This window comes from Trichoplusia ni, chromosome 10 (assembly GCF_003590095.1).
Source record: "Trichoplusia ni isolate ovarian cell line Hi5 chromosome 10, tn1, whole genome shotgun sequence".
Taxonomy (NCBI): domain Eukaryota; kingdom Metazoa; phylum Arthropoda; class Insecta; order Lepidoptera; family Noctuidae; genus Trichoplusia; species Trichoplusia ni.
Window position 1 is genome coordinate 3,107,056 of NC_039487.1, and position 26,779 is coordinate 3,133,834.

Below are 26,779 nucleotides of genomic sequence, written 5' to 3' on the forward strand. Positions count from 1 at the left end.
CGGCAGCATAATAGCAACAGGCAGTTGACGAGATCACTGCTAGTTGGTATATACGACGGCAGACGCGAGACTAATCATAGCCCTGACGCGCGTTATGTCAGATAGCAAATACATACTCGATCCAGCATATATTAACGAGCACAGACAGCGGAAACCTAACAAATTGTATCCCGGACGAATCTAGCAACACATTTATAAATCCTACTTCCCAGTTCTATAAGAAGTGGAATCGGATGTTCTTTCTCAATCTAGATTCCGAGGCTGAACGGAAATCTGCGAGACGTCTATAAGTAGAACGTGGTCCTTTATTTATTGAAGAACTAGTAATGCTCTGTAACGCTTTCGTAATTAAAGGGACAGTTAATCGCTTGGTAATTTACTAGTTAAAATGGCAGATTAAAAAATACGTTTTGTTTTAGTAAAAACGAGCCTTGTATTTCATTATTAGGTACCTAAAACAAGTTTTTTCAAACCGTCTATCAAATGTGAGACTGTAAAAGTTATATCACATCAAAGCGAATTAGCGATAACAAGTAAATAAAATAAATATAGAATTTGGCCCCAAATGACCTACAAATCTAGTCTCTTTCATTTCTAAGCTTTCCATTACAACGGTGGTCGCAGATCCCGCAAGAAATTTCATAATCCTTATATACAAAGCCGCACATATTCGAATGAGAAAGATACGAACGAACCCCAGAGAACATAAGGCACGTTCAACATTCTTGATATGACGGAAGTATGAACTGCAAATTGGACACGTGCCATAATAACTTGCAATTTAAATAATTGCAAAAGTGATACGATTTGTACATTTAAATCACATATGGGATTCCGTGACCTTTTATATTTAAATGCCATAACATGACTAACACTCGTATTCCATATTCCATAACTTTGATCCAGTTTCTCATTTGCTGATCGCCGGACCTCATGTAAATCTCAAGCTTACTTCTGTATAACGTACCATTTGAATTGCAAATGTAAATTAAGGCTTCACTTCCTTTACTCTGTGGCCGATTCAATGCCTCAGACCGACTAATAAATTCTATAGAAGTCATGCAAATTACGACGTACCAGACAACTTTTTGTAATGATAGTAAAGACGTATTTAATATATTACCAATAAGCAGTATTTCCACTTCTGTAAGTACTACAACATCTTTCATTTTCCGTTAGCAAGAAGTGTTCAGCAGTGTGTCCCAATCGTACAGATATCGGCCTAAAAGCCTCTGAGCCCCTGTAAACCTCCGTGCGTAGGTGGAAACAACAACGTTGTATTAAATAAGAACATTGTAACAAAATATCGTATTAATATAATAAATCAAGAATTAATTATTAAAACTGGGGCACAGTTTGTTGTATATAATTATTGAAACAAAATATGAACATCAAATCAGCGTAAAGGTTACAGTTTAAACGGCTATGCAAGGTTAACCTTTGACGCTCTCGTCCTAGCGAGCATTTAACGCCCTCGTATATATTCATACATCGTCCATGCTCTCACAGCCTGTATAGCTTCACGTGTATTCAACATAAAATGCTATCTACTATCTACACTCCTGTTTGCATATAAAACATTTTGCTTTTAAAAATCGTGTAGAATAGATACTATCCTACTTTGCGTACTTTTAATTTTCGCTACTTTAACCAAAATGTTTTGAAACATTTATTTCTATATTTATCATCTACTCTATCGACAGGTATTCAGTACAGTCGTCTTGGGTCGAAATTAAAGTTACGAAATTATTTCAGTGATGAAAACCGTACGCCCTTTAAGACGTCGTAACGATTCCCTCGGTCCAAGCACAATGTCAGCGCAAAGCCAAGGCAAATCGAATCGGAAGCAAGGAGTCGGGTTCCCGTAATAAGACTAGTAATCCGTTCATTTCGAGATTCCCTCAAGCTTTAAGAAGATATATTTTTACAAGTCTGCTGATTAAATAAAGATGTACAAACTCTCTCGGGTCATTGCATTAAGAGTTATTTCAGTGCGTGTTTAGCGACTTCAAAAGAAATAATAACGATCACGAAATAAATCCGAGATGCACCTACGTCATTTCCACTGGTAGTGTTTATAACATGTTAATAGGCAAACCGCAGACTCGACGCTCAACCACTTGATTAATTACCGATTTCAATTTACAAGCGAAATCATGTGACTGTTCGTAGATCGCAGCTGTTCTACATTAACAGATTTCAACAGAATTTGTGAACAAAGCAATCGCGATTCATGAGTTTGTAGCCGTCCTACAATATACAAAATGAATTAATTAGCTGCGTATTTTGAAATGTTTATCTTGAAGGATTTTTTTTAAACTACATTTTTAGAACTCACCACTTGCCTTGAATAATCCTGACCTGACCTAATCCTGATCTGTTACAACTGAACGACAACGTGGCTCACTTTTTGTAAAAAGTTATAATGAAATACTTTCTTACATGAATGCCTAATTTCTTGAGACATATACGTAGGCACATACATGCCTTTAAAGATGATTTTAATGAGACGTATATGTAATTAGTTTTGATACAAGATTATTTAATAAAAGTAACTTCCAACCGTGTACACGTTCATTTTACCCAGTTCCCTTAATGAAGCAGCAGTGTTGCAGTGGCTGCAATGTATAATAATACACGGGTAACATTTAACGGATGCCCGCATGGCACCGACAATAGCTGCGTAGGCAGATCATAGGAGAGCATTATACGCCTGTACGTTCGTTTCGAGTAGGTAGCACATTTAGAATACTAAAACACGTTGCGTATTTGATTGAAGAGGTTGTAATAACAACATTTGTCACTTACCGACTCAGTACAGAAACGTTTATAAATATCATGGAGTCGAAAAAGGTTATAAAGAAACTTATGAAGGTGAATTAGAATGCCAAAATATCAATTAGGATCAAAATAGAATTCAAAGCGTTGAACCCGTTAAAGATAAACTTTCACACATACTTTAGTATACAAAAGTTTCTCCTTCGTTACAAATATACGACTGGTGAAATTTAATGTTTCGATGTTTTGCCAAAAAACATTCCACACTGGAGCATTGAGTATGTATCTGATTTTACAATCTAGGCGAAAATGTTGTAATAAATAATAATGCGCATGAGTTTAATTTTGGCGCATGCGTGTATGCGGTGCGCGGGCGCTCGGGTGCGAACAGTGAGAGATCGCGGTCCACTCGCGCCGCCCGCCTAACCCCGACCAAAACGCGAGCACGACGCATGCGCCCGCGCCGCACTCCACAAACGATAACACACTGCAGTTACTATCTATTCTTTACCAACGTACGTGAGCTATTCCACTACCGTTATAAGTTTAAGTGTGTATGCAAAGTCAGTTATCGTGGGTTTTTAAAACATGTATGTATAAAGTGATATTGGTTTGCCAATTTGTGTTCTTATCTAGTGGAGATTTCATTAGTGTGCCTGCGTAGCAACAAAAATAAAAAGTATTTCTAAAATAAGTAGGTATATTAGACATTTTTAAAAGAATTAATACATATTTATGAGTATAAGAATGATAACATTCTTTATTATTTCTTCTGAAACGTCTTTTGCGTAGGATTGTTTCGTTTTACCATCTGTTGCTGTTTCTTGTCTGCGACTCAGTGAATATAATGTGAGTTTATTTAATAGTTAACGCACATTCATAAGTGAATATTTTTCTCGTCGTTTTCAATTATTTTGCGATAAACTTAAAAATCCAAATTCAATAAAGTAAATACTTCATTTAAGTCTTTTATGAAACAGTTGGAAAGTTTCCGATTCTTATAAAGTCTTTTCAAGTCGACGCTTAACGAAGTACACTTTGCAAAGAAACGTTTTTAATACAATTTGTGAGAAACAGAACAAAGGTGGCAAGAAAGCATTCGAAGTTTTTTTATTGACGGTTGGAGGCCGATAACAAGAGTTTTGCTGAAACAATGAGCAAGGCCTTTCAAGTGAATTCCATTCAGAGTATCAACCTTCGTTTTTAGACAAACAAACTGGATTCTAGATCTTTATGTAGGACGAAGTATCATTAATCCCAAAGGTATGAACAGTTACTATGCATTTGATGTAATAAACTTGGCCTGTAATACATTTATAGAACTCTAAAATCTTCTACGATTCTTATTGGTATTTGGCTAGAAATCTGTTATAGACTCACTATTATGGACACACATACAGACAGAGCATAGTAAACCCCCTTTAAATAACAGGATGACTAATTTCTGGCATCAATAATTTTGACATCATCAACGATTTTTTTTTTTACTAAAACTTGTCACTCGAATGGAAAAAAAGCCTTTATATCTATCCCGAACTACCTCTTGACTGAAAAAAGCCTTCTTTCAATCTACTCTAGGGAACCTCTCTGGTTCCTCATTTCTTGCAGACATTTTCAAAGCAAAGTATTCAGTTGTCTCTTTGTCCCGATATCTCTTAATGGTCTTTCTATTGTAGAGCGCCAGTCTTGAGCTCTACGAGTCCGTAGGTCATTTGTCGTGCGGTATTTAAAAACAAATAGATTGTTGCACTTCGCGAAACCAAACTAAAAAAGTAACTAAATGAATTCATCGTGGCTCCATTTCAGTTGATGATTTGATTTGATTTGATTAGAAGTAAGAGACTTCTATAATGAAATTCCTGAAAATAAATGTCCTAAAATAGATTGAGACGAGAAAACAAGATAATTTTTAACCATTTAGGTAAAAGCATGAATGAGCCAACCGAGTTCATTCATTACCTATCTCTAAGAAGCTTAACTACAATAAACTGAGTAACTTATTGTGTAGAATCTTCAAAGGGAGCTTGGGAGACAAATAATTGACCTCTTACATACCGGTCGCGACACAATTCAACTGGACGTGACCTCAGTTCTGTCCAAGTTCATGCCGAGACCAGACCGCTGAAAGGTTGCACTTAAGCTACTCGTATGCATTTCAGTCATAACACAAAACACATTCACGAATTCAGTATCTCGTGAGCGGGAGAAGTGACATCAATTTCACTGGTCGCTTATATACCACGTCAGTATAGAGCTTTAAGTCCCAAGACATAGTATTCTGAAAAAAAAAGTGCAAAATTATCGCGGTAAATGTACCCAAATACTTTTTGACTTAAAATAGTTTCCAAAATCAGTTCATGATTTGATATCCGTTCAAGATAAATATTTATGATTTGGATGTGAGCCAATATTTTAGATCGGTTATCGATATTTATTTCTAGTCAATATTGGTATTCAATAAAAAATGTATACCCGTTGTAAATATGTATGTAAAGGCGTTGATCTTATTTTTCCCAGATTGGCGTAGGAAGTTTGATAAACATTTATAAGGTAAAAAATAAAATAGAACACAATAATAATAAAAACATTGCACAGATCAATTCAAGCTGAAATAAATGTTATTTGCAAACTAGGGTATTTTTACATCGTAAATCTTCCTTTCAACAATAAACACATTATAATTATGTTAACTGTATAAACGGTCTTTATTTTTGTTTACAGCTACATTTCGCAGCGTTCCAAAACCAGATTAACGTTCCCATAGCATTAAAAGGAATTGCAAATAAAACCTTTCCGGATTTAGACATCCAGTTTTGTGTTAGCGCAGTAAACGAACTGTTACAATCATGAGAATCACAAATCGTATTTCGGGTCAATCGTAGCGGGATTTAAATTGACGGCTTTCATCCGACGTTTATCAAAAATCATATAAATCTGGCACAGGAACTTTTTAGGTCGGCACAGTGACCGTTCGCTTAAAAATAAACGCGTGTCTGACGGCCCCGGCCGGTCGCTGAGATTCGCGACATTTACATCGCGCTGCACTTTCTATTTATGACACTTCACCGGGGCTTTCGATCTCATTAGGCGTAAATATTGACGAACGCATTATAATCGACCACCTGTAATTAAAAGTCTTGTCAAAACCTATAAGTAACATATCATTAGCGTCCTCCATCATTGTGATTCTGAAACGGGAGGAATACGCGTAGCTCTTCACATAATTTCAAGTATATAACACTTAGTATCATGTAATTCGCTATTACTTGACATATTTTACCTGAAGTTGTTTGTTTGCTACAGCTAGGTGTGCGGTCTAACCATGGTAGCGGGCGACGTAACGCGGCGCGCGTCGATCACCGCGCCATCGATGCACCGCCGGCCGTCGGCTAGACGCGGCTCACTCATCAAAGGCTCACAATCTGCTTCACAGGTAAATACAGATGTCTTAAACCGAAAAAAACAAATGAACTCCCGTCTTTGTAAAGTTTCAAGCTAACTCTACCATTTTAAAAGGTAAAGTAGCGACGATTACGACAAGCTTGTGGTATTATTTAGATTTCAGATCGTGACTTTCAAGCAGCTTAATAAAAAGTCTACAGCCATTTGCGTATTTAGTTAACTAACGCGAAGAGTTCATTGACCACTATTACAATGTATTTCGGGATTAGTATAAATATTTTAATAGAAAGTGAACTTAATTTTCTCAAAAATATTTACGTCTTCGTCTTAAGCTGTGTGAATGTCAGTAGAAGTTATTTTTAAAACCATATGACATTTACAAATAGTGATGTATATTTATATTTTGTCTCAAACCCACACTTGGCAATTCGTCGCGTTATAAGACGGGTATTCAAAACAGTTCCTACATGAGTATAATTTTACATGACGACCTTTACCTAGTAAATAAAACTAACATTTATATTGAGTCCATTATTCATACTCGTCGTTTAAATTTAATAACGTTATTATTAGAAAATGTGTATTTTGAAAATCAGCCTCCAAACAGAAACCTCATTCTTTGATTTATTTAACTTACGCAAAAGCGAAAATAAATAATTGAATTACAAAATTAGCTAAAAACAGATCAAACCCAAATAAATACGATGAGTTTCAACTGTTTATATATTCATGTTCGACTAACTGACCATAAAGTTAATTAAAAAATAAACTAATGCCTATACGACCACATTCAATTAGTTTGGATAAAATGAGTTTAAAGCCACATATAATTTACTAACATATGTTCTCCGATGCTTGTAAAATACTACTAGAAGTATCATTTCTATAATCTTTAATGTTATAAAGAACGCTCAAATATATGGTAATGACATTTAATATCGATAAGATGACTTATCGATAATAAACTGACCCATCACATCCATACATTTAAGTGTTTTTCTATTGACTTTAACGATTATGGTGCACTTTAATACTACAAAACGCATGTCTACATATCGTAGCATCAATATATTAAACAAAATGTAAAATATTTGGTTATTTCTTCCTTACCCGAAATTAAATTACCGAAATTGCATCTGAACATAATTACATTTTTTTAATATTATCATCTTCAAATGATTTTAAGATAAAACATACGCACGTAGGTACACATTTATTTACTAAGACGAAATGGAAGTGTCAACGCATTTAAGATTTAGGTTGATAAATCACAGAGCATTTAGTAAGACGATGATATAAGAAACTGCGAGTTGTATTATGTATGAGAGGTTAATGATTACATTAGTCTTCACTTCTGTGTACCGACGACGTACGCCTACGTAATCACATAATTCGATCTAGAAGAATTATTTATCACCACTCCAGCGGAAATGATCTAACGCGCATCCAATGTAATAAAATATTGTAAAGAGTAACATCTCCATTCATTTCCACACATACAATTAAGTACATAAATTCAGAACTGTTTAATGATTTATATCCTGTTGCTACGGTTATATAGTATTTTATCTATTACGGTTTAAGCACCAATCAAAAGGTTATCACCACTTCAACATAGAATAATAAAACACGTATTTAAGAAACTAAAAATTATTGTTACTAATAAATTTCATTATACTACATCACAGGATGCACGCTCACAGCAAAATTGGAATTTAAAACTCCCAAAATGATTAATGCCCGAACAACAGTCCGCAGTTGAAATAAGACTTTCTATTTTCGTCGCAAGAGGAATCATAAACAAAATCTCACAAAGTACGCAAACAAAAATTGTCTTTTTATTGCTTCTGACGCAAAAATATACTGCACGTAAACATCTATAACGATTATATTGAATGACCTTTGGATGGAGTATGGAAAATAATTGCATTTCGTCTAAATTTAACCGACGTGGGTGGCAGCTTTAAATAAATATTTCAGATTTTTCATGCATACTTTTATTCCACTTTATATCGAAAGTGTCTTTTGCTAATCATCGGAACACCACTCACTTCAAAAGACATCATTGCTTTTGATAAAAACTGTTCTGTTTTACAACGTTTTTTGCTACCCTCTTGACATAATTTCTTCCAACATGAAAGGGCCATGGAATTAATAGAAGCATGGGATAATTGTACTTGACCCGCATCAAAATCGGATGTTCATATAGTTGTTTATAATGGAATCTGTTTCGTTCAGAGTTCATGAATGAAGTACCAAAATAACCCGTGGATGACCTTCTATCCGGGAAGAGCAATTATATTTAAGTACCAAGTAAAACCCTTTCCTTGTCTGTTATTAATCGCAATGGACTAATAAAATATAATGTGTTAAAGCTTTCTTTTAAGATTAGAGTTAAATTTGTTATTTTTTTTCGGATGGTTATAGAAAAATTCGTAAATATTTTTTAAGAGAATGAAAATGGAACTTAGACCTAAACCCATTTTTATCAAACGTAATAACAATAAAGGTCAATGTTTATTAACTCTTTTCTTTCAAACGCCTTGACTATTTTTTATGCAATTTTGTATGGAGTTAGCTTACATACTTGATTAACCCATTCTTTTTAGCCGACTTTGGAGGAACGATAACGTATTTGCAAATATAAGCGACAATATACACTCCCGAACTTCATAAATATTTTTTTAAATAAAATAAAAAGATAATCAATCTATTTTCGTTCAAGTGAATTTCAAAACCCTGTAGAACCTATAAATGTCTAAGGTATAAAAGTTCACTGCCCTAAATATCAAGACCTAATAATAGAATGATAATTATTCAACTGTTTTTGACTTACCTCAATAGGTTACTATTTACGTCGTTTGAAATACAATCTTCTTGTTAGTTACAAAACACATTTACTGCCACCCAAGTACTTGAATTTGTTACTCAGGGTGCTTAACTTTAACTAAGAATGTTCTAACTACTTAATCATATTTCACTCCTTTAAATGCTAATCTTAAATCATCTAAAAACGTATTAAATTATTACTAAAAAAAACTACTTAAAAGCTTTTTACAGACTTTAAATAATAAATTAATCGGAAAAGTGCTCAAACATTCTCTTGAACGTGAAAGTAATTCATTTAGAAATATATTAAAAATAATTTCTTTTCTAAATACTAAAGATTTTTCTCTTTGATATAATTAGGGGAATCATCAATTTTAAATCAATATTCAGAAACAAAACAATCTCTTAATTCGAGGCGGCCTTATATAAAGGCGAATAATAATTGTAATTAGCAAGTCTCTCGCGGTGCTTTGTCCTCTGGGGATAAAGTCGAGAAAAGATTTACAAGTTTTTGCAGAAATATTACTTGAGACTTAATATAATTATAATAAGGTCCTGGCCAATTTTTAAGCGTTTGTCGTAGAACAGACATCAGCGCGGGACATTTTATAATTCACCAATGTGTGCATCTACACACACTCCGTGTTTCCATACTCTCATAGTCCGATAGGACTTGGAGATCAGGCAAAGCCTGGCAAAGGACTCATATTTGTCACGATAGAATATGAGATAGGAAATATGAAAGATACTGTGTTGGGAATAATCACATGTGCCACTAATTACGAGTATACATTCTCAGATATTTCTTCTTCTGCCCTATCGCAAGATATTTTAGAATCAGCTACCAGTCTTACTGAAACACCTTATACTATATCTTTAAATAGCCCTACTGCGTATCTCGCCTCCACAATCTTTCCTTTTCATAAGATAGTGGTCAATAAACTCTTACTCGCCAAATAAAGTTAAATTTGACTTTTGATTGGACAATGACAAATATATTTTCTTGATCAGGCTGCCTAACTCGTTTAATGATACTGATGCAGTTGTAAGCACGATCGGCATCGCTGCGAAGATAGCCATATACTCCATGTTCCTTCTCAGCTATGGCATCTCTATAACGTCTTGTTTTTTCAAGTTCCAGTGTAGTAAAATGTTTTTTTGTTGTAGGAGGTACCATGGGATATAATAGATCGTTGCGCGCTCCCCATCGTTCTGTGCCACGCGCTCGCCGTGGTGCTGTCGACACTACTGAACGCCTTGCACCTCAGCTCGGTGTCGGTCTTCACGCTCTTCCTCTGGTTCTCCATCTCCGTCACCGGCTCTCTTTGGTTCTACCATAACTTACAGGTATGTTATCTTTTATGATTATTTGATAACAGTATACTCGAATGTTAGACATTGAAATGAAACTACTTTTACGGATAGGCGTAGGTCGGACCACAAATAATTAATTAAAATATGAAGGTAGAAAGGGCAACATCTTCTGTCAAGACGAACGCCATCTCAGTCTGCCCGTGACCATGATTCCTGCAAAGGTTTCGAAACGTCGGGAACTAAAATCTAAAATTAAACCGCGAAAAAATCCGTAAAAGTAGTTTCATTTCAACAATATACTCAGTATACTGGAGTCCTTTACTATGTAGAGACGCGGTAGTGGCGATTTTAACGGATGTTGGCGGCGCCCATCTTGAAATCAAGGCTACCTTAAGAAAGTATTCTGTTAACCTACAGATTCTAAGAAAACATATCGATACGATTTTTTAATTATTTGGCAAATCTTTTATACACTCATTGAAGATGGTAATCACGATTCAGCAACATTTGAAATGAATGGAACTTTCAGAAACCGAAACTGAAACATTCGTCTGACATTTAGAGACACATCAGATATATGAATTATTGCATATTTCTTGAAAATTAATTTTTAAAAGCATACAATATTTCTAACAAAATACTATTTAAAAAGTGCTGTCAAGAAGTGTCCGCTACATCCAGCTACAAAAACGGTACATAGAAATTTAAAACAATCATAAATTAACACAAGAACGTGCATTGTGTTAACATTGCTCAGTTTTGAGTGCTTGTTTTACAGTACCCATAAAGTATAAATAAATACATTAAAATCACATAAACTTGCGGTTGTCGTTAGTCTACTCATATATGCCAATCTCTCGCCGCCTACTGCTTTTTAGATTTATTTCTCACTCGTTATCTACGTACCTACCCATTACATAAAGAATGTGTTATTTTTAAATCCAGTTTGAGGCAATTGTGTATTGTTGAGAATATTTTAGACTCAACACTACGTGATAGGGTAATCTAAAGAAACGTTAATTCGTCTCTCAAATTATTCATTTGAATGTAGCTCTGAAACATTACTACATACGAGTAATATACACTAATTAATAAGGTAATTCATACAAAGCTATGGCTACTTGTATTGCATTAGGTGGTTGGTTACACATTCTGATGTTGCGAAAATTTAAGAATTACGTGTAACTAGAAAACATCGAATATTGAGCATTTCTCTGTGACACACATGTGATATTTTAATGCAAAACCTTCTTAAGATACAAATTATTAGAATTGTATAGAATAGTCTGACAACTTGTCTGATAATTTCTGTCAAGCCAGCTATAAAACCATAATATACCCCAGAAAGTGGTGAAACATTAAAAAATAACTCAAAAAGTTATTAACTCAGGTATTAAGCTCGAGACATTTTTTTAAAGAAACAACTGGGAAGCTCTACAAGCTCATTTAAAAACAATGAATATTCAAATTGTAGCTCTCAACGTGCACCTATTAAAATGTTCACAATTAACTTTACGCAACATGGTATTTGTTAGTAATAAACAATTGTGTTGTGCTCGTTTCATTGAAACGGAAAAATAAAGTGCTTCGAAGTGTTTCTTTACTTATTGTTGTATTTTAAACAATGTATTCGAGAAAACATGAAGGCACAAAGTTTTGACTTTTTATAAAAGAGAAGTCCCTTAACTTGCATTTGTTTTTCATAACCACGAACACTGGTAAGATTTCTAATTAAAATAAGCGAACAAATTAATTTTCAAATTAGAGACATGGATTATTATTTGCTACAAAACTATTTTGCAATGATTTTTTTAATCTGTTGCTATTTTTAACAATTACTGACGTTGAATCCATCAGCTACCTTGCCAAAAATAGCCTTTTGAATTGTAAAAGAAGCTTAAGTACACATACGACAGTTGCATAACCAAGGGTAACGAACTATTCAGAAACGACTTTCCGTGAGAGTCATAGCAAAACACCCGCATAGGCGAAACCTAAAGAGTTTGTGAAGCACATTCAGAATGGCTACGTGGACCGCCTGCTAAGTTCGATCCGAAGTAAATTAAAATTCATAAAGCATAGGATTAGAGAAATTTTCCCTAAGAAAGTCGTTAACACCCACACCGCGCCTTAGTTGGTATCTTAATCGTCGAACAACTCCCACAAGATAAACATTAAATGCCAAAACAACCTTAATTGGGTACAGATTTCAGGGTGAAGCTCGTGCGTCACTCTCCGGTATCTCGACAAGCAACACAACACGCATTTGTGCATTCTCGGTATTATTAGTCCACGAAATGTGTTCCCACTCGCCGCGACCTATTTCAATTGGAAACGTCTATAACCTTCATTCACCGAATGAATTTCTGATTATATTCTTGAATATATTAATGAAAACTTATTTAAAGCAAAAGTTTGGCTCTGAACAGAATATAATTGATTAAAACTACGAGATCTCAGAACTTTCGCAGTCGCTAACATTTGGAACATGACGATTACTATCGTTTCCGCTCTCGCACTAACTGGCTAAAACCACACCGCTAACGTAGAGATCAACTGTTTGGAGAGTCTATAACTTTAACTAAACTTAGTTTTAGTTTTGGTTTCAAAACTATTAGCTTCAGGTCAGAGCGAGTAGACCCCTGCTTATCTTCCTCATAAATATTCATCTTAGATTTCCATTGATAAATTCAATTTGATCACTAAAAGCTAGTTCTTAAGTAAATTATAGGCATACCTAAACAGAGCAAGATTCGAAGTGCCGCAGATTGGACGTCTTGTCAAGCAAGCTCTTGTATTTTGTCTGTACCTCGGCCAAACGTGGCTAGACTCGCAAATCACTTTCATTCGATTATACTTAGACGGATATTTTATGTTTATTGTTACTTACGACTATAAGTAGAGGGGGAATCCTGATAAAGGAGAGTCGTGGTCTCATAATAAAAATACACATATTGTCTTGGATTTACAAGTACCTAATATAAGAGGGAATGAACATAATGTCACAGTAAAATACATCACGCTTGTTTATATCAAAATTATGATACGAGAGAGCGCGTTTGTTCATTATTATTTTAATTAAAGCGCCTCGTCACCTATAAATATGATGAATCCTATTTATCGTGTGCTAAGAACGGGGCTTAAACACCCACCATTTCCTTTGCCGCCGGTATAAGAGATTTGAGAAGTTATGAAACAACACCGACGTCAGTAGGTGCTTAATAAATTATGATGGTTAAGAAAACTTTAAACCAAGACGCTAAATAAAACGAACAAATATAAGACCAACTGCATACTATCTTGATACTAATCAAGAAAATATACAGTAGTTGTATAACTAGTTAGATTCCAAAACAGAAAAACAACTATTCACAAGAAAAATACAAACTGAATAAAACTACAATAGGTGTATAGTGATCATAAATCTTTTGTTGTAAAGCCGATTTCTTTGGTGTGTGATACCAAGTGAATTAGACTCCAGAATGTTGTGATCAAACACATGAGACAAACATACGCATAATGTGGGAAGTACTGCGGTATCCCAGTCCCATGAGGTTACGCCTTTGCTTCATTTTTACGAATAAACATCTAGGAGATTACCTGAGCCGAACAGAGCATATCGAATCAGGTCGCAGTCTCTCTTGGGGAGGATACAATAACTCAATTACTCGAGAATAAAAGTCAACTGAAATGTTTAACAATAAAGCACTAGTAATTGAAACTTTTGAATCTAAGAGAAAACTATTCATTATAATTGAAAACATTCATTCAAACTGTGCCGTAATTCTAGTGTAAACATCTATTTTAAATGAAAAATATTAAAAACTAAATCCCTAATCAAATTTAAAATTTATTTTACATCTGGACTAAAATCTTAGATGTAACACAGTAAACTAATAAAATCCAATCGCATTAAATGGTTAAATTCAATATATAACATTGTTTTACGGCGTTACGTGTAATTGACGGTGTCAATTGTAATCGGGAGTTTCGTTTACACTTTGAATTTCAATATTGTTTGTTCATTCCCGAAACACACGAACGAATTTGATTTGTTACCTAGCTGTGGCAAGCCGCGGAATTAGAGCACTGTCCCATACAACTCCACGATTAAAAACACGTACATTTTGCACCGTGTTTTATGGCTGTTGCTATAACTAGAAACCCTAAATTTAACATGTGTAGAATTATGTGACTGTGTAAATATAGATTTGGCCATCGTTCCGAATTCACAAACACCTAGTTTTAAGACGTTGTACATGGAGACTAAACAGTGAACATTACATGTCGAACTCTGAAGTATAATGCGAGCTTCACTTGACAGTGTTAATTATTGTGTCACTCAATTTTCTGACCAAAATGTTACGAGTTACGAGTAACACAACAAAAATGTATTAGGGACGTTCACAAAAACATGACGGAAACATATTTTTCTGATTTGGGTTTATTCAATTGGCGTGGTAGTCCTTCGTAATTGAATGAACCCAATTTCGAATGAATGACGAACGTTATAGCTACTTATTTGTCAACGACGAGTTTATTTTTTGTTTACGAAAATATAGTCGGGATTTACTCTAACAAAATAATACGCTAAGGGAAGGGTGATAGTTTAGTTCAGGTAGGTTAGTCTTGTTTGTTTTTAGTTATTGTAATTGTCTAATGGCCTCACACATAAAAGTCAAGGACTTTTACATCGTTGTTAGTCATTTTGTCTGTGTTTTTTAAAGGTTTAAATTAGCGACAGACTTCTAAAAAGGCTTAAAATGAAGCCTCTTTTGAACTCTGTTCATAACTTGTAGCAAATTCTAATGTTATTTTTTACTTTTACTTTATTAGGAAACAAATAATTATACAATGTGTCTTGAAACAAAAAAGTTTCCTCTTTTCAGTTTAAAGTTTTAATTATAATCTTAATTAATTACACCATTTACAAAACTCAATATAAAGTAAAAATAGCCAGTCTTTATTGCATTGTCAAATATTTAATTATTTTAATTTAATTTATTTAATTTATTTTACATTTTCAGAACCTTATTTGTTCAATTTGCACTACGCGCATAACGTTACAACATATACGTGTCTCCGCATAAATTGAAATGAAACTTTTGCATTTTACAATCACCCATGTAAGACGGAAGCTAAGACATGTCATAAAAACAAATATTCACCTTATAAAATAAATATTCTCTGATATTGTGTAATATTACCCCTAAAATGTCAGTGTGAATGTGTCGCATTATAAATTGCCAAGGAGATTGCAACATTTGTACCATTGTGCCAGCCTCCATACTTGCGTCATCAATCCATTCGAAAGTACGATTTAAAATAGGTTAATGTTCGTGTTTTTACTGAATAGACACTACTAAATAAAATATTCATGGTGTTTTCTTACTAACTCCAAATATTTTTATGAGGAAATTTACATTTGGACTTTCGGTTTTATAAACTAAGGAAGAAAGAAAACACCGCCGACCGTTAAGCAATATCTTCTAATTGTACCAACTTTGTATTTTAGTTTAGTATTACACTTGTTAAGGAACTTGAATCATAACTATGATATTAAATTATCAATAGCCTTCTGTAAGGGTGCTTTAAAGAAACAAGTCATAACTAAATTGACCTCAGTCTCTTGTTTAATTTGTGACAGCGCTATTAAAATTATTGAAGTTTATTTAAAACTACGAAACGTAAGTCACTTCGTTTTTAGAATACCATCGACATAGGTTTTATTGTAAGTAGACTATTTCACAGCATTTTTGTCTTGTAGTAATAATTTTAACGGTCTACTATTCCAGGGTTGTGGTCACTGTTTTGTAACTATTTGGCTATTTCAAATACCCAGACTAAACGACATAAAATATAAAAGCGAAATCATGAAAAATTAAAAATAAATAACAATATTGATATTCTCGGTTTTGGTGAATTCTGTAAATTATTTCTTTTTTCGTGACTACTTCGAAATATGATTTTTGTTTGAAGTAATATGAAATAAGCCAAGCTTTTATAAATAGTCCTAAGAGTATAATAGTCCTAGTATAATAGTCCTACGAGTATTAAGAAACATAAAGTAGTGTATGAAAGTATTCCATTTTCTCATTACTGTCACTACCAAATAAATGCAAACACAATAATATATGTGATTGGTGCGTGACTTTGAACAGTGAGAGGACTACAAGATTAAGAATTAACGATCAGGCAACCCTGAAATAGTTAACCTCGAACGTCACTGCGTCACGCATAGGTAGGTACTAACAAATGCCTGAATAAAATATTCACTCAGCTGTTATTATAACGGACATCAATCAAGCTGTCGCCATCTATTTTCGACGAAAACTTAATTTCGTCGCCCGCCCATTATATCAGATATAGCAAAACATTCGTACCGTGATGAGATATAATTATTTCAGGCACAGAAACAATACCACTGTGATTAAAAGGTTCACGCACTCTTTTAAATATTATGTTATGTTTTTCTTGGCCTTTCATTTAGGACGTTTTAATTTGGAGCGAACTTTATCCTTCGTCACCTTGCTTACTGCATTAGCGTAATTAATACCAAGCCCTCGTTTTGTACGGTTACAATTTGTTGTGTAACAGGTAACTGCAGCTGGTAAGGCGGTCCTGGTGACCGGCTGTGACAATGTGTTGGGGAATGCCCTCGCTCGCCGCCTGGACGACCTCGGTTACCACGTGTTTGCCGGGTTCCAGAGCAAAGCTGGCAACATTGACGCCGACATGCTCAAAGAAGACTGCTCAGGAAGATTGCACACACTCCAACTTGATGTCACTTCAGAAACTCAGGTAGCTTATTATCGTAAATAAATAATCATGAATTATATAAATAGAAGCAGAACTAATTATAAGAAGGTATGTAACCTGAAGCACAATGAAGAAATTATTAAGACCCTGTATAAAAATCCTTATGAAATATCGAATCTGGCCTCATAGTCTAAGCCGCTAGTATACAAATACGTAGCTAAAGTCTTTGTAAATTAATTTTGTACGTGTACCGCTCCTAGCAAACCCCAATTTAGGGATGTACTCTGCTCTAAATTAATTCCCGTTGGCAACGAAAAAGAAAATGTTACAATCACGAGGTCGGAATACACCGCCCACGTTTTAACAACATTAAAACGATGTACTGTTCTAATCGTAGTACAAATTTGCTAAATTGGTGCACATTAGTACAAAAAGTCCCTTTGTGCCCCACGCTTCGGCGGCGGCTGATAACGCACGACTTCAGAAGATACCTATTTACGATTCGAGGAACATTTCTAACTTTTATAAGATTAATTGGGTAAATTTTAAAGTAAAACAAACTTCAATTTGTTATCTGGTTTTCGTATTTGGGCTCTGCCTATGTGATGAAAATGTTACTTTTTTTTGATAAATATCAACGTATTTTCATTTGATAAATTTTGTTAAACTGATTGTGTTTTGATAAACTCATGATTTACAAATTATAGAACACATTTTCAGAAAATTTAAGGTTTCGAATCACTGACCTTGCTTGAATAAATACTTAGAATCATACATATAATAAAAAAGTATTATTTCAAAACTACATAGACTAATTTTAATATATTCTCTGGTATATATTACGTAGGAGGCAGGTTTTCAGCAATATTAAAGAAAAATAGTTTTTTTTCTGTTAAGTATTTGTGTTGCTTTATTGTTTCGTAGGATTTTTAGAATTTTTAATACTGATGACAGGTTATGAATTCACAAATTCAACGGCTTAATTTTATCGTCCTTTGATCTACTCATGTATTTATTTACAAAAAAAAAAAACAAAATACCCACACATTTTTTGTTAAATGTCACTTTCAACATTTTGTAATTTTCAGACCTTACAGGTATGAGAATTATATTTTGAATGTTATTTAATATAGAGCCTGTAGGAGATAAGGGCGAGATCTATCGGAGAAAAGTCAGAACTTTTGTGTGACAATAACTTGGTTTCCTTTGATAGATTCTCTCGGCATCACTGTACATCGTAGACCACCTACCAGAGGGCGCGCAAGGACTGTGGGCCATCGTAAACTGCGAATCGTGGTGTGCGCTCGGCGAACTAGAATGGGTGCCTTTCTCCGTCATCAAACGGGCAATGGATGTCAACTTGCTTGGTAAGTAGTTCTACGTGCTACGGGCTACGCGGCGCTACGAGGCTGCTAGCTACCCTTGCGTTGTATTCAATTCTCACTAGATGGCGTTAGTAACGTGATTTGTCAAAATTAAAGTGTTCGGAGACGGTATTGCGTACGTCAATAACAATCAAGGGTATAGAGATGTTTTGTTAGTGATTATGTTCTAATTAAATGTATTCGGGAATGCCAATTTACGTGCGTTTTTGATAATATTAATTGAAATACTATTATGGAGCTTTATTTGCATTATTTCCATTTACTTTAGAACACTATTATTAACTTGATATAGTTGATGATTATAGTAATCAAATTATAGTCAACGTTCTGTATATTTTATTTTAGAAAGCCATTCGCCCTTTAGAAAGTTCATGTTAAATGCGTAAACAATTTTTAATGGGAAACTAATTTAATTCCATAACCGCTTTGGTAATGAAAAAATAATAATATAACACAATAATGGAGAATTTATTATTTGAGATGAAAAAAGGAGATTGCTCGTTAGGGGTAGAAACACGTTTTCGCAGAGTTAATTAAGTCCTGGCATTTATTCTTGGTTGTGTGCTAATTAGAAGACATTTTATGTCTAGGCATCGTCGGATTTCCAAGTACTTTAAAACTTCCAGACACGTGGGTAAATAAGGTTTTATTACTTCGGAAGATAAATAATACGTTGTGTAGGCTGATGCTGTATTGTTTTAGAAGCTTTAATTAAACTTGATATTTGTATAAGGTTTATTAGAATACATCTAAAAATTGAAAAAAATTGGTCTGATTTTATAAAATTATTTTCTCGTCATTTCAATTAAAATTCAAGGCCAAGATCCTCTCCAATTAATTTCCCCTCTCCCGACTAGGTTTTTTATTTATATTTTCTTCTGCCCATAATGGACCACTTATATGCCATTTTTAATTCATTATAATTTAAAAGAAATACTTATTAATGTTTTAATACTCATTCATAATAGGGTAATACTTGAGTAATGATAGTCTGACCTTTATAAAGCAATTAACGGGGTACCCTTGTCCTGAGGTTAGATCCGTTGTCTGACCTTTAGGCTTCTAATTACCTGGTAAGACCAGGCAGGGTAACGAGGTCCGGTTCTTACAGAACTGTTTTCAAACAGAAAAGTACTGCAATAAATATTTCACGACAATTCATTTGCGTCAATTCATTTCGTTTATTATTATTGTTTGGATTATTTTCCCTGAAATAATCCAAAGAGATCCAAGTGACGTATTCTAATGCACAAATATCTATACTTCGTTAATTGGATTCATATCACCGAGGTTGCATCATTCCACAATAATGGACTTCAACTGAGTCTAAATCTAATCGAAAGATAACAACAATGATGGGAGAAAATTCCTAAATATATTGAATTTGCTGCCAGGGGAGGCGCTATTGAGCGATTTGTGATTCGAGAAAAGTTTGGGAGTCAGGAGAAAGATCGCCTATGAGTTGAATGAATTCTCATTACGACAAACTTTGTACCAGTAATAATAGCTATACATACACATATATCTACACTCACAAGCTTACATGAGTAACACAGTACTCACGTATAAATATAACATTGAGTAGGTAGGTGTGTATATGTTTTCACATCCATGGTATGTAGCTGTCTACCAACGTACTTACTAAATTTGTATCTAAGTGATAGATAGTAAGGCTATAAATTCAATAAAAGGTAGATAGATTACATTATCCTCTATCGGGTAAATAAGGTGGGCGAAGAAAACTTCGGAGGATAACTAACGTGAACTATTCTCGCCCTAAATCAAATGAGGAAAGAACATTAGTGAGGTATCCAATTAATTTCGTTTTCCTTAAATTTTACCTACATAATATGTAGATATAATCAACTATACGTCAAAAAATAAAGAGGTCACAGCTGCTTTTGTAAGTTAAACTAACATACAATGTTGAACGAAATTCCATTTCACTGTCTTATCAGTTATTCAATAGTCTCTATTCTCTCAGCATTAAAAAGATTTTCGTTATAATTTCAATATTAATATCATCCCAACCGGATATTAAAAGAGCTCTGTATTAATCTGTCGCTGTTCAATTTTCTTACATATTCTCGTATGTATACCATAACAGATCATCTCTTCCTTCCATATATTTCTATATAAAACAATGTTTTTATAATAACTATCGAAAGAATGAACTAAACGCCCAGAATAATTATCGTAGCGTTTAAAAAGTGCCTGGAAAACGGCCTATTTGACATAAAATCTTTGAATTTTTTGGACTTAATTTTTTACTCCGGTTGGGTCAGGAACTAGTTGAGTAATCCCTATAAATACGCGGCACAACCGTGGCATTATTTAATAATAGACTATTATATAGAACTAATCTATAAACGCACCAGTTTATTTAGACACCTATCTTCTATATTGATGTATATGTGACACAGGTCCAGCCCGGCTGGTGCAGGTGATGCTGCCGCTGGTGCGTCGCGCTCGCGGCCGCGTGGTGCTCGCCTCCTCCATCCTGACGCACGTGGCGGCGCCGGTGCGTGGTGTGCACGCAGCTTCCCTCGCCGCCCTCGACGCTCTCGCCGCTTGTCTTCGTCGTGAACTCAAACCACGAGGAGTTGATGTTGTAAGTTTAACTTTAAATTATAGATCATTTACGTTTCCTACAATCTTTTTCAAAATTTTTATCAAAATCGGGCCAGCATTTTATAGTTTTAAATTGCATTTACTTCGAGTTTAAAGCTACCCTGAAAATTTCAGCCTGCTAGCTTATCGGGAAGTGTCTCAAAATTGAGTTGAAAAATCCAACCGGAACAATACACAAACAAACAAGAAAATAAGTTTATAGGGGGAAAAAATAGAACTTGATCACCTTTTGCTCAGCCTTAAAACAATTAAAGATGTAATAACGAATAAATAATAAAACTGGAATAACAAGTAAGAAAAAAGTGCGGGTTACATGGAGAAAATAACCCTCAAATAATAAAAAACTTCCACATATCTCTTACGAAGGTATTGTTGGTATTTCTTTGTGTTATAAGAGCACTATCGTTCTAATGGTTTGTCAACTTTTTCCAAGAGGTTACAGGCTCGTGTACACAGGTTTATTTATATTCTGTTATGGTTTTAAGCAGCAACACATCTATTTTACATCCCTTTTATTAATAAAAATATAAATGTTAGTACTTAGTCAGTAAAATTGCAAAGCACATTTAAAATACGAAGACCACACAAGTAACCAAGTTATACGAAGACAAATTTCTTTCCTCAAAGTTAATATTTCAAACTAACAATATTAAGTTTGAACGCTAAAGGATTTACATCGAGTCAAACATTGAGTTCCTAATCCTATATTCCTGGCTTCAGAGAAACTCAAAGATAGTTGATACTTTAATAACCCGCTCTGTCTAACTAAACCTCGATATAAATGTTGGCAAACCCGGGATCCACTTTCATCCCTGAACACCGTGCCTAGAAAATAAAACAATTGTCTTGGAAAAGGTTTTGAAAAATAACAAGGGCGTGTGCCTACCCTCTTAAAAATGTCAGCCACGGATCTGTTCGTAGGTCCCTGTTTAGGATTGTTTGCTTATAACTTATTCAACAACCCACTTAATTTATTTAGAAAACCGTTCACCTTGAAATGAAACTACTTTTCACGGAGTTTATTGGGGTACGTTTGAATATTTCACCGTACCTACTTCGCTTGAGGAATGAATAAATCGCAAAAACGAATCCCAATCCAGCGATTCATTTATCTTCCTCATAGCAATTGCATCGTTAATATTTTTCAACCCACTCCAAAAAAGAAGAGGTTCTCAATTCGTCTGTATTCTTTTATATTCTGTCTCTATTTTTCTGTTTTTAAAAACCTCGGACTGGATGAACCAGTTTTGTTAATTTTTTTTCATTTTACTCGAAATAACTATCATTTGGACCCGTAACATTTATCGATTTTGGCACAGAAGCTTTGAAGTCGGTTGTTTGTTTAAGTTTTTCAAATAATATAACATTGTCCTATATTCGTGTACAATAGCAACAATTCATGCTAATTATTACGTTTATGTGTCAAGAGGCAAAGCTCCAGCAAAGATGTTTTAGTAATTCAACTGTGTCAGTATATATCACTGGAACTAGGTGTGTTATAATTCAGATGAGCCCGTAGTGCACTTAAATTAGTTTAATACTCGTTATCCTTCATAACGAGAGTGGGACTAATGAAAATTGGTTTACATTATTCAGAGTACATTCGTATGGTGTGCATGATTCTAAGCAGGAATCTGTATTTACGGTTCTGTATCCTAAAGTAAAAACGGAACCCAATTATATTGATAGCTAGATGGTTGAAATTTTAAACAAATGATGTATTTCTGTTATATCAATAAAAATCGAGGTTAAGGAAACGTTAGTTCGATCATTTTGATGGGTACTTTTTTCTAAATTTGTTATCCTTTGTGCGATTCTGACCCCCACTTGACCTGTTTTTATTTATTTAAGTAAAGTTTTCCGGAATGAGATTTTCCACAAGAATAATTATTGTATTTGTTGGACAGCTTTGAATACTTGGTTTTTGCTACAATTTTAATTATTTTCTCACAAGTGAACTTTCTGCCCCTTGACCGTAGCGTAGAGCAATTTATGATGGTCGTATTTCGTAAATGTATGGATGGCCATTTACCAAACAGCATATAATTGTAAAAAAAAAACTTTTAGTATTATAGTGTCAAAAATAAGGACCTACTTTAACTTACATTATAAAGATTACACTCTATCCTCGATGTACGCGCAATACCAGGAAAGTGGGTCCTTTTATTGTGACAAGCCTGTGTGATACAAGTTACCTTAAACAACCGCTCGCGACAGTTGTGCGGATGACACGAACATACATTGCAGCCGTATTCAAAAGAGACTGCAATTTGTCTGACGTTTCACAGCACTTTAACAAATTGTTTTGTGGTCCTGAAGCTAAGAAAGTTAAAAAGTAGTACAGGTGAAGTAAACTGAGGGCTTTGTTTCAATTTTCACTGTTGTTTAAGATTTAAGAAAATTACTTAAGGTTGACTGGTAGAGAATACCTTGAGGCAACAAATCCGCTTTGTGTAAATAAATAAAGAAAGCTATTTAGACATTATGAAACAAAGTGGTTCGAATTCAATCAAGGATCTTATTTTAATTGAAAAGATTAATAACAAAGGTTTGAAAAAACCTTTTTACTTTCTTTCTCCTTTGTATGGATGTGTACGTACACAAGAATCATGACGTAAGTGCCTACGTCAGCTACCTTTATGAAAGCACCGCTCACACCTACTTAAAAGTTTTTTCAAAAGAGAGCTTCTAAATGCTAGACATTGTGAAATAAACATGAATTACATAAAATACCAAACTTTTATTCAGAAACTTTATTCAATTACATCAAGACTGTTTTATTGTTGCTAGTTCTTGTACAACTAAATAAAATTCGAGAGTTGACGCACTAAAGAAACTTGCTCTTGACGTCAATTGCAATATTTTTATTTCGTCGATTACTGATTCACCACTAGACAGTCTAAAGATATAGTAAGTTCTTAGTAAATGTATGACGTAGCAGACGGTGTTTACTTTTATTAGAAATTCTTTAACATGAGCTTGTAAAATATATTAGATACAAACTCTTTGGTAAGTTCTCTTGTTACTCCGACATGTTTACACAAGGTATGCAATCGCATGATAGTGGAGAATGTAGGTACGTGTTTGTAGAAGATATTAAATAGACCAACCCGTTAAATAAAATCAGATTTTCCAGTATATACCTTCAAATAATAAACAAGGTAAACGTATCTATCTAGTAAAGGTATCTAGCTCTGAAATAATCCAATATTTACTCGTTACACAGTTCTACAGAAACGTATTTAGTATGTTAGATATTCCGTTTGCGCTATCCCAAGTCATTAGTGTTTATTACTACAGCAATACTGGAATCAGATAACATCAATCAAGGTATGTGTTGGTATTGATTACCACTAAACTAATATCTAATTATGCGTAGTTCGATGCCCTTCACATTATGTAACTCACGGACGTATGTGCTAAAGATAATGTATCCGTCATATATACAGATTGTCTGTCAGACGTCGGTACGTAAGCGAACCAATATTGATCGGATGCCAATTAAAACTGGAACGCATGTCCAATACGTACTTGACGATACGCGTGAATTCGGTAAAACAAAACATTAACACTAATGGCTGAACACGTAACACATTTTCATAATAAAATCATGTTCATGAATGTATTATTCTGTAAATGTAGGCTTGTGAATATAGACAATGCTACGTGCTAAAATTACGAAATCAACGAGTTTTCTGATTACACGAAATTGTATTGTAATACTTTAGTACAAAAAATAACAATGTTTCAAACTGTTTAATGATACTCGTTCGTAAAGTTGAACACTGTATGGTTTTGTGACGCAGGTGGTAGTAGCGGCTGGCGAGTACACGACGGGCAGCGCGTGGCTCTCCGAGGAGAAACTTCTGGAACAAGCCCGCGACATGTGGAAGAGGCTTAGCGACGAACAAAAAGGCGCATACGGCGAAGACTACTTCGAAACAGCGCTGCGAAGCCTTGAGAAATACACCAAAAGCGCTGTAAGTACCAAAAACGTGACTACGCTTAATTTCACCATATTTAGATATGGCTTTACTTGTATACTCTCAAACTTGGAGACGACGCCTTAACATTATATTTACAAATTGTTTAAATAAACATCGTATACGGCCCTCCGATCGTTTACATGAGAACGTTTTACGACCGACAATATTTTCCTATTTCCTATATTTCAAAGTCTGTCGAACTAGGTACTAACTTAGGTGTCTCACTCGTTTTAGAGGCGCTGTACTCATTTCACTATAGAATTTCAGTCTATGACGTAAAAGGTTATTTTGATAATAATAAAGTAAAACATTTTTTAGCTATAGTTCACGTACGTTGAATGATCTAAACGAAAAACGACAATATAATTTACTGCAAAGCGTTTTCAAAGAAATGCTTTACCTAATTACAATTACTTTAAGTAGTCAGTAACGATCGAGCAATTTATTTTTATTCGTAATGTTTTCTACAGGACGCTGACCTGACCGCCGTGACACGTGCGCTGAGTGATGGAGTGACACGCACGTTCCCGCTCGCCCGCTACACCCCCGTCTCCCCTCGGGAAAAACTCAAGTCCCTCCTGGCTGAGCACATGCCCCGCTCTCTCTACGAAGGCCTGTACACTGATTAAAAGGAAGCTCAACACACACCACCTAATAAATATCTCGGTTTATGTTTCCTCATAATACTCCGGCCTTTCATACAGCTATCATTTTTAATTTCCCCAGTCAAAGGTCAAACGTGGGGAAAGCGAAGCACGAGTAAAACCGACGGTACTGTTTTTGCACCTACTATGGAAATTAGAATTTGCTTTTTGTTTCGAACTTTAACAAGTTATGATTTGAGCGGCGAATATAACAGTTTTTTAGCAAAGCCTTATTTCAGGTAGGTGCGTTCATTGTTTGAATAAATTGTTAACAAAGGTAAAAGGAAGGCTTAGTAATTAAGATGACATTGCTTTCTAAATTTAGGTCAAAGAAAAAGCTAAATATATAATAGTCAGGTTAAAGAAACTTGCATAGCGCTATCAGCGCGCAATAAACAATAACAATCTACAGAATACGTGGCTAACGTATTCGACGTGTGCCAAATGAAACTCTCGTGCAGTGCTCTTGAGTTACGTAAGCGTATAAGTTAAAGAGAGTTTCTGATCATTTTGCCGAGCTCCAATCCACTTGAACCAGTTTTACTGAGTCTCCTTAAGTCTTCTTGTTCCGCCCCAAGAAATCAAACTAGAAATTTACTAAAATGTATCAGTCACAACTTTTATAACATAACTAGACAGAATCAGCAACTCCTATGATTAAATAAGGAGTATTTTTTAGTCTGTGCCACAGTTATCTTAATGCGACTGTTGGTGACACACTCTAATTAAGACGATTTGCGCAATCTCTGTCTTCAGCTAATCTTTTAGTAAATGAGCCACTTCAGAAGCAAGGTCCAGATAAAATAGTATAGTTCAACACGTATTATGTTACCTTTGTTAAATATAAATAGTTTAATTACCATTGTATTTTTAAACTTGATGAATAGATAAGTGTCTATGTCTTAGCGCTCGGGTCAGCTTGACCCGATTATTTGTTGGCACTCGATCAAATCTGTCAGTCACGTATGTTGCTGATCCATTTTCGCATTTAATGTGTGGTTTTCCATCATCCATTCTAAGATAATGATTAAATAGAACGTTTTAAATATGT

The 26,779-nt window shown here is 34.5% G+C and overlaps 1 protein-coding gene across 4 annotated transcripts; it reads left to right on the forward strand.

Moving 5' to 3' along the window:
- The first annotated feature begins 3,155 nt into the window (after positions 1 to 3,155).
- On the forward strand, positions 3,156 to 26,059 carry LOC113497995 (D-beta-hydroxybutyrate dehydrogenase, mitochondrial). Of its 4 annotated transcripts, none has more exons than XM_026877854.1 (8): positions 3,156 to 3,368; positions 6,082 to 6,211; positions 10,177 to 10,356; positions 16,921 to 17,124; positions 18,296 to 18,449; positions 20,891 to 21,078; positions 24,905 to 25,078; positions 25,555 to 26,059. In XM_026877854.1, exons 2-8 carry the CDS (start codon positions 6,101 to 6,103, stop codon positions 25,711 to 25,713), a joined length of 1,170 nt encoding a protein of 389 aa, XP_026733655.1. In that variant the 5' UTR covers positions 3,156 to 3,368; positions 6,082 to 6,100; the 3' UTR covers positions 25,714 to 26,059. The 4 variants fall into 4 exon arrangements, with proteins under 4 accessions (XP_026733655.1, XP_026733656.1, XP_026733658.1 ...); XM_026877855.1 differs by having other exon boundaries at positions 3,156 to 3,293; XM_026877857.1 differs by lacking the exon at positions 3,156 to 3,368 and adding an exon at positions 3,393 to 3,472.
- Positions 26,060 to 26,779: the final 720 nt, after the last annotated feature.